At 40.5% G+C, this 9,969-nt stretch overlaps 1 protein-coding gene across 1 annotated transcript in view; it reads right to left on the bottom strand.

Annotated features, from left to right (window-relative positions):
- Positions 1-6,522: 6,522 nt before the first annotated feature.
- Positions 6,523-9,969, bottom strand: part of GSDMD (gasdermin D) — a 53,539-nt gene continuing 50,092 nt past the window's right edge. The window contains exons 12-13 of the mRNA XM_058180780.1: positions 9,106-9,179; positions 6,523-7,329 (exon numbers count right to left, since the gene is read on the bottom strand). Coding sequence (XP_058036763.1) covers positions 7,096-7,329; positions 9,106-9,179 — 308 coding nt within the window. The 3' untranslated portion in view covers positions 6,523-7,095. The remainder of the gene's footprint in view (positions 7,330-9,105; positions 9,180-9,969) is intronic.

The raw sequence follows: 9,969 nt of genomic DNA, 5'->3' as shown, positions 1-9,969 counted from the left end.
ATAAATTTGTTTAATAAATAAAAATATAAAAGTGTGTGGGCTTTTCATTGATTTTTGACTAATGTTAAATCTGGGTTTGTAAAATAGTATGTAGATAGCATGGGAAGCACAGAGGAAAGCCGTTCAGAAAGGAAAGGTTGAGTGTGATGCCATATTTTTGTGATTTTTTAAAAATTATATCTTCAGGCAAAAATATTGCCTCTGTTCTGTCCTCCTCACCTCCGTCCGAACGATGGCTTAATCATTCGGCTCTTATCAGCTCTGGCAACAAAAGAGCCAGTGTCTGCCAAGAGCCCTCGTTAGCTGCCAAGACGCTGGTGAGTCACAACCTTCAGCTCTAGTCAATCAGTGGATTTGCCTGATACAAAGAGACACACCAGCTCTTGCTGCCTTTTATATCCTGTGGGGTGTAGCTCCATGACTCAGCACTTCCTAGGCCTGCCCCTCCCCTGCTTCTGTTGTTCCCTTCTCTCCTGCCTAAGAAACCTAGGATTCAACCACACCTGATTGCTGTCAGCTGGGTCTGCAGGCGTGGCCTGGGGGGTGGGAAGAGTCAGGGGATGGAAGCCTCATTAGTTCTTCCACCTGGCCTGCTTCTGGCTCTTGGAGCTGAGCCAGGGAGGCTGGTGCTTCCGAGGTGTCCTGACAGCCCTTCCCCCTCACTGTCCAAGTCACTTTCTGGCAGCAGGCCCGGCTCCAAGTCACTTTCTGGCAGCAGGCCCGGCTCCAAGTCACTTTCTGGCAGCAGGCCCGGCTCCAGGGCACTTTCGGGCATGGGGCCAGGTTCAGGGGCTGGAGCCACAACAGCCTCTAGCAATATTCAGGATATATGTTTAAATCTTTTTCCATATTTTTTGGAAAATTCACTTAGGTCAGTTGAATTAGAATTAACCTACCTGGAAAAAAATGATTGACTGTCAGATAGAAGCAAAGAATTGGAATTTTCTGTATCTCTTTGCTAAAATCCAGTTGATATGCAAGTTATTACAGCTCATATCTGGATGTCTTAATTATGATTAAAAAATAATGCTCTATTCCCAAAAATGAGAATTTGGAAGCCCTTATCCATATATCAGCTGATTGTTACTCTGGAAAAAGACTTCGTATCAGTAACATTAATTATCCTGTACTGAAGTCTTCAGAGACCACATAGAGCTGAGGGCCATCTACATATATGTAGATACACACCCACAGAAAACTTCATTTATATGTTTTCCACCTTCTTTAAGATGAAAGCAAAGTATTTTTCTTTGAAGAACTATTGTCCTTACAGCATTTGTATTACTACACATAAGAATGAGACTGGTAAAGTCATTGCATACACGCAAAGACAGCAGCTTACTCTGCAGCTCCCCTTCCAAAGAAATCTCCTTTTGACGATGTGAAAATCTAACCACACCAAGGCCATGTTGCAATAAGTCAGCAGAATCCTCCTGGCTGAGTGATCAGGCCAAAGCAGTTAACACGAGTCACATATTCTTCTGCTCATCAGAGCAACAATCAGTATTTTTCTTCCTGCCTAAACTTTGTCTCTAGCATTTGACTGTCATAATACTCCCCAGTTGGTCCTCTGTGAGATCATTATTTAGATAACCATTTGTCTGAAGTGGTGTAGGGTTTCCTGTCTAGCAGGGGGTTGGACTAGAAGACCTCCAAGGTCCCTTCCAACTCTGTTATTCTAAATTGAAGTTTTATCAGCCCTTCCTGCCACGCTCTATTTGGGCTTCTCCAAAATAAAGATATGAGAAGACACCACAATGAAAATAAATTGGGCAGCTCATAAATTCTAGAGAACTGAAAACTGAATCTCCTTGAAGTAAGCTGTTGAGCATCTTACTTCAAGGAGAGGAGGAGAAGTGACTGAAACTGACAAATACAGAAAAATGGCAAATAGCTACAAATACTTAGGTTAACATTTTTTATTATTATCTGGAATAGATAAAACTCACATTTGATGTACAGATCACCATTTCAGAATATCATCGACACATAACTGCACAAATACATCTCCTTAATACCTAAAATAATGGATATCTGCTCATTGCACCGTCCCCTTAAGCATCAAATTGGGCAAATATGCCTCCTTTTTTCTGCTCTAATAACAGAAAAAATATTTTATTCGCTTCTTTACTGGAAGTCTGGAAAGAAGGCTTCAAAAATGAAGTAGGGTGACAAGCACTAAAGCAACTCAAGAACCAGAACCAAAATAAAAATGGAAAGGAGGGAGAGAAAAAGTTATGCTGATACTGCTATTGATTGGAGGGATAGGACATGCCTTCACTGCTGCAAAACCATTACACTGATTGTGTCTACAAGAACTAACTTCATTTTCAAGTAATGGCTGACAAAGTGTTACAGAATATAACGCTGAATCCAGTGGTGGGATTCAGCCAGTTCGCATCACTTTGGAAGAACCGGTTGTTAACTTTCTGAGCAGTTTGGCAAACTGGTTGTTGGAAAAAATCATAAGGGCAGAGAACCGGTTGTTATTTGCACCTCTATAACTGTCTGGTTCGGTTCTGCAACCCAACAAGAAAAACACAGACTTCAGAGGATAATTAGAACTGCAGAAAAAATAATTGCTACCAACCTGCCTTCCATCGAGGACCTGTATACTGCACGAATCAAGAAGAGGGCCATGAAAATATTTGCAGATCACTCGCATCCTGGACATAAACTGTTTCAACTCCTACCCTCAAAACGACGCTATAGAGCACTGCACACCAGAACAACTAGACACAAGAACAGTTTTTTCCCGAAGGCCATCACTCTGCTAAACAAATAATTCCATCAACACTGTCAGACTATTTACTGAATCTGCACTACTATTAATCGTTTCATAGTTCCCATCACCAATCTCTTTCCACTTATGACTGTATGACTATAACTTGTTGCTGGCAATCCTTATGATTTATATTGATATATTGACCATCAATTGTGTTGTAAATGTTGTACCCTGATGAACGTATCTTTTCTTTTATGTACACTGAGAGCATATGCACCAAGACAAATTCCTTGTGTGTCCAATCACACTTGGCCAATAAAAAATTCTATTCTATAAAAAAAAATTCTATTAAATTACTTGAATCCCACCACTGGCTGAATCTATGAAGAGACTAGGCCAGCTTAAGGGGGAGAAATACTTTAATAACAATAAATGAACAGTTATTTATCTCACAATCATGAGAGATCATGGGGCTTGCCAGGGCATGAAGTCTTTATAGTAAACTGCAAGTAGGGGCAGAACTTTCCAAACAAGTTTAAAAGGAAGTGGTAATGCTCCTGAAGCATCTTCTCAATCTGGAATGTGCTATTTTTTGTTTCCAAGTTTCATGCTGAGTCTGGAACTCAAACAGATTGTAGCATTTTACTCTCAGCTGAACCTGTACTCATTACATAGGTCACTTGTGAGGCAGCTGCTGATACTCATCCAGAAAGAAGATGGATAAAGTGTTCACCGCTAGTTTCAGATATTCAGACATTTCTGAAATCAAATAAATGCCCTGGAGATGCATCAAGGGAAGGCCCTAGAACAGGGGTCTCCAACCTTGGCAACTTTAAGCCCGGTGGACTTCAACTCCCAGAATCCCCCAACCAGCTTTGCTGGCTGGGGAATTCTGGGAGTTGAAGTCCACCGGGCTTAAAGTTGCCAAGGTTGAAGACCCCTGCCCTAGAACCTGTGTCTTGGAATTGTTAGATTTAGGAATTCCCTCACTTCACAAATAATTCTAAGCTAGTGGTGAGATACCAAAAAAACCCTTCTCAATGTAAAAAAAAAATCATTTTGGAACCTATTAATACATTTAAAGTAATACATTTTATTTGAACAAAATTTTCAATTAATGTTGTAATAATAAATTTCATACAATGCAAATGGCAATTTCATGTTGAATTCCTGGATGATTCTTACAGAACCCTTGGGTTCCCAGAAACAGAATTTGAATACCGCATTCAAATCTTTTGATATTCAGACTAGCGCTAACCAATTGTGATTTAAAATTCTAGTTGATAGCTTAGTGCTTTGTGTTGAAGCCATTATGGCTCTTCAAAAGCTATGGTTTGCAACAAATCATGATGTATAATAGAGGATGATCAATGAACTTAATCTCTGACTATGGTCTGGTACCCTTTGAAACTGAGCTTTTATTGGATTTTTAAAAATTTAATGGTGTGCTAATTAGGAAATATATTTCTCTATCTTTTTATCTGAGGCTCATTAATATAGTAGATGAAGTCAGAAATAAATCTGGCTAGTATGTACACCAAACACATCTGCTTTACTGGGCAATAGCAACTCCCAGTTATAGGGAGTATATGTATGGTATATGTCAATACCATTTGAGAAGTAAAATAATTTTATTTACTTTTTTCATCACAATCACCTCTTCCTATGATATATGAGAATCTACTGAGTGAATATCCCAAGCTTGTATCACATAAAAGGAATGAAATGCCCAATCACATAAGTGAATATTAGTGAAATGATGAACATTAGTGAAACCAAATACAACAGACTGAAATATTTGTTTGTTTATTTTATTCGTTTATTCAATTTAAATAGCTATCCATGTCACAAGACAGCAGTTCTGGACAGAATACAACATTGCTAAAAACAGTTAATAAATACATTAAAATATAAAAACCCAAACTAAAACAAAGAATAATAGATGAAGGAATGTCAAAAATAATGGAGCCATCTCACTGCTCCATCTACCACTGGTGTCCTGGCCTGCTGGCGTAACCAGGTCTTGAGGGGCCTCCAGAAACTCCATAGAGACAAGGTAAACCTCACTTCAGTGCAGAAAAGACTCCCCAGTAGAAAGAAGAAGTTGCCACCCAATCCCCCACCCCAAAATGTAAGGTAATGGAACCTGTAACATAACCTTGGATCTTGTTAGCACGGACAGATAAAATCAGAAAGGGGCAGTCCCGTAAATAACCCTGGTATTTCATGATATCCACTTTGAATTGGACCTGAAAACAAATTGGTAACCAATGCAGCTTGCAAAGCAAAGGTATAATATATGTACCACCAGAAACACATGTAAGTGCTCACGCTGTGTGTTCTACACCAGCCCAAAGTTTGCAGATGGTAGCCCTACATTGAGTGCATTGCATTAGTCTAACTGGGAAATGACTAGAGCATGTGTGGCCATGAGTAGGTCTCCTTGATCTAGGAACTGGAACAAGTGTTCCACAGTTATGAAGTTGTCCAAAGGCCGTCCTTGGCCCACTGTCACATTGAGGTAGGGGATGGAATGCCTTAACAATCATAACAATCATGTCTCAAAGGTGCTTCAGAGCTGAAGAAGCTTCTTGGATTCTCATCGAAATGTCTCAACAAAACATCTTTTTTTAAAAACCACCAGAAAGTCCAGTTGCCTCTTGAAAAAGCACCTTTGGGACAACTACGATCTAGATGACTGAGAATCTCCGTAGAAATAACAATCATGAATTCTGGTTATTTGTAAATCTCATGGTTCAAAGGAAAAACAGAATTCCTTGTTAAAGTAACAAAACAACTTTCAGGTATCAAGTATAGTTCAATCAGCACATGAATAAATATCAATGTTTCTATGTACTTACAAAAAAGAAATACAGAAATACACAAGAGAGTTGTTCCTCAGTTTTTTCCAAGACTCTTGCAATAACCAAAATACAATTAATTTAAAATCTAACTTCGAACCTGGTCAAGCCCCGTGGCCATACAGATGCAACTCACATAGATGCAGCATAATATAGGAAAGTTACTTGATTATATTCAAAATAAGTATCAGATAAAAAAATATCGAATAGCATATGAGTAAATTTAGGAAATATTTTGTATTAGATATATTTTTGAAGGAGAGGGGAATTGAGAGTGTGACTAAGTGTGGTGTGACTAAAGATTATAATTTAGGAATTATTTTGGATTATGATTGTTAGTTTTGATACCCTGCATTTTGTTCTGGGAAGTCGGGGTGGGGGTGGGGGTAAGGGGAGGGAATTGGGGGGTTTGGTAGAGATGGAGTGATGGTTAATGTACAGGGATTATTGAAGAAATATAATTAATGTAGGGTCGGGTCTGCATAGTTACCATTTTAGAACGGTGGGGAGGGAGAAAAGAGAGAGTAGGAGGTAGGAAAGAGGAGAAGAGGAAGGAAGAGGGATAGTAGAGGGAGAAGGAAGGTGTAAGGTGGAGGGAGGAGTGGATGTAGATAAGAGAAGGAGAGGAAGGTTTGGAAAGTAAAAGAAGGTAGAAGAGGGAAGAATGTTAAAAAGGGTGGTGGTGACTGGGCAAGCCCGACTAATTGTATATAACTGTACATTGGATGAATTATTTGATATGATTGTAAAAATAAAACTTTTTATAAAAAAAAAAAAAAAAAAGAGAGTGTGACTAAGTGTGGTGTGACTAGAGATTATAATTTAGGAATTATTTTAGATTATGATTGTTAGTTTTGATACCCTGCATTTTGTTCTGGGAAGTCGGGGTGGGGGGTGGGGGGTAAGGGGGAGGGGAATTGGGGGGGTTGGCAGAGATGGAGTGATGGTTAATGTACAGGGTTAATTGAAGATGTATAAATATAATTAATGCAGGGTCGGGTCTGCCCAGTTACCATTTTAGAACGGTGGGGAGGGAGAAAAGAGAGAGTAGGAGGTAGGAAAGAGGAGAAGAGGAAGGAAGAGGGGTAGAAGAGGGAGAAGGAAGGTGTAGGGTGGAGGGAGGAGAGGATGTAGATAAGAGAAGGAGAGGAAGGTTTGGAAAGTAGAAGAAGGTAGAAGAGGGAAGAGTGTTAAAAAGGGGGGTGGTGACTGGGCAAGCCCGACTAATTGTATATAACTGTACATTGGATGAACTATTTGATATGATTGTAAAAATAAAACTTTATAGAGAAGGAAAGTTACTGAGAATTGTAGCCAATCAGGTGGGAAACTGCTCAGCAGCTAATATCCATAATTTCTTACTTCTCATAATTTTCCCATAAGGAAATGGGAAACAACAGTTTCGAACCGCTAAAAACTTTTTTGAAATATTAGTTTTAGTTCACAGTCTAGCTGATCTTTTGCAGCCACAAAAACATCGTCTTTTTAGAATCTGTTTGAATTCCTCCTTCATCCACTTAGGATCTGCAGGGCATACAAGCTGGAATATAGAGCAGCCAGTTCTGAGCAGGCATCATTATTCCACTGGCAAGTGATGGAATTTTCCCCAACTTCTAAATCCAGCCCACAGATCTGCAGCATATCGAGATTGAGATCAACTTCCTCCTCCATCAGGGAAAGGGAAGGAAGAGCGAAAGTGCCACCTTCTTCACCAGAAAGAATCCTTTCCAGAGTGAATTCCACCTTTTGAAGTGAAGCAGGAGAACAAATGAGAGACAAAAGGAAAAGAGGGGGTGGGAGACAGAGATAATGAAAAGACCAATTTACAAATGCAAGTAGCTGGCTAGTCAGAGATAGAGTCAATAGAAACTGCAGCAATACTCATGACTTCTGCTCCTAGTTCTAAATTTTGGATTGGGCAGCTCATTATCACCCATGCTGGTCATGATGATAATCCAGGATTCCAACTCAGAAATGCTGAGACTGATGGAGACGCCCTGTTTTGGATCTCTCATACAGCAGCTTTTGGATTGCAACTGACAACATAATGATACTTTAAAATATAATTTAAAAACAAAGGAGGCATAATCTAATTACTGGATGGGATTGCACTGTCCCAGGCAAATCCAATATATAATCTGAGGGTTCTCCTGGACTTATAACTCCTACTCAAAGAATAGCTGGCAATCATGGATAGGAGACCTTCTGCTCAGCATCATGCTGTGCATCAGTTATGCCCTTTCCTGGATAGGGAAGCTCTTCAGTCAGTCACTCACACCCTTGTTATCTCCCATTTGGACTACTGCAATGTAATATATATGGGGCTATCCTTGAGAAGTATCCAGAAGCTTGAACTGGTATATATTGTGGCCACGTGGGCAATTTTGAACGACCCAAGGATGGCACATGTAACATCTCTGCTGTGCAAGATACATTGGATGCTGACTTGCTTCAGGTCCATTTCAAAGTGTTAATTATAACCATTACAGCCCTACATGGTATGGGGCCAAGAACTGTCTTTGCCCCATTAGATCAATCCATCCCCTTGAGCAGAATTTTGATCTGCAGGATCAAAGAAGAAAACTTTCTCTGCCATTGCCCCTGCCCTGTCTGTTCTCCAGTCCTGAGGCAGGCTCCCAGTCTCCTGGCCTCAGAAATATCTGGTGACCTGGTAGGCCCGTTTTTCACCCTCCCTGGGCTCCAGAGGCTTTCTTGGAGCCTGGGGAGGGCAAAAATGGCTTCCCCTCCCCCCGAAGGCCCTCTAGAGGCCAGAAACAGCCCATTTGCTGACTTCTGGTGGGACCGGAAGGCCCATTTTCCGCTCTCCCCAGGCTCCAGAGCAAAGGGTGAAAATGGCTTCCTCCCCTGGAAGCCCTCTAGAGGCCGAAAACAGCCTGTTTCCTAACTTCTGGTGGGCCTGAAAGGTTCGAAAATCAGCTGCCAGTGCGCGGATGCATGCTGGAGCTGAGCTAGGGCAATGCTTGCGTACCACTGATATGGCTCCACGTGCCACCTGTGGCACGCATGCCATAGGTTCGCCATTGCGGACCTATAACTTGATCGGGACTTGCTACTTGGAATTCCATGCAACAAATTGGAGCCTGAGGAAACCATCTTCTTTTGCCTGCCAGTTTTTGCTTCTTCACCGACAACTTCCAGCCACACCTTTGACTCCTTGCTCTCCCAACAGGACCTGTGGTCCTTAGAAGCACAATAAATGAAAACAATGTTATGAAAAGAGTTTCTGGCATATGGCAGAAGGGCTTCTGGCAACCACAAGGCCACTAGGATGCCTAGTTCACAAATAAAGCATTTCTCTTTTCCCTGAGAATCAATGTCTTCCAAGGAATTGGCACATCTCTGCCTAAATGCACTCTTTTATAAAACCTCAATGGAATTCTGAGATTTAGCTACTTGCTTTTTTAGGCATGCATGTTTGGTATGAGTTTGAAAAAGCATTGCATATTACAGCAGGTTAGGAAAAGATTACAGCAAAAAGTTAAGATAGAAAGAGCTCACCATCTCCATTGGTTTGGCCAATTGTTTCTTTTCCAACATTTTCTGTAAGACGGGCATCATCTCATAGTCTAATTCTATTAATGCAAAAACAGAGACAGGTATCATTTATACCATGATGTTGTCACATGTGAAACTTATCTACACTCATTTTTCTTCTTCCTGATATATTTTCTCCCCTCCCCTCACAGTCTTTTGTTGCCTCCAGAATATAATTTTTTTCTCAAGGCCTCTTTTATTAAAGATTGGTACTGATTGTAGTTTCTGTTGCAGAATATTGCAGCATTACTCTTTCTTCACGTTAGACTTAGGATGAGGGAAAGCATTTGTGGGCAAGGAGTTTACGAACAAAAATAGTAAGTCAGACTTTCAGATGAGTGGAAAGTCTTATTTTTCAGTGGGCATCCACATAAGTGCACAGTTTGAAAACTAGGTGCTGTGTTTCTTAAAACAATCATAGAGCAGTATGTGCTGTGAACAACAAAAATAGGAGGCTTCAATGTGAAATCAACTCTAGAGGGATTCCAAAGTAGCTGGCAGTTTCATCTGTCTGTCTGTCTGTTTGTCTGTCTGCCTGCCTGCCTCTATCCATCTATCCAACTATCCAACTATCCATCTATCCATCTATCCATACATAAATCCATATATCCATCCACCCACCACCCACCCATCCATCCACAGCATTGTCTTGAGAGCCAATACAAATAGAACAGTGTCTATCTGTATAAGTGCCCAGATCGTGTTAAAAATTGTTGCTCATTTTATAAATATATTTAGCTAATGGCAGTGGTTAAAAATGTGGCAAAGAAACACAGCGCTTTGAACCAGACTGAAAAGATTTTGTTGAAATTCAGGCTAGGCAATTTG

This window comes from Ahaetulla prasina, chromosome 4 (genome assembly GCF_028640845.1).
Source record: "Ahaetulla prasina isolate Xishuangbanna chromosome 4, ASM2864084v1, whole genome shotgun sequence".
In the NCBI taxonomy this organism is placed as follows: Eukaryota; Metazoa; Chordata; class Lepidosauria; order Squamata; family Colubridae; genus Ahaetulla; species Ahaetulla prasina.
This window is presented reverse-complemented; position numbering and strand designations above follow the sequence as displayed.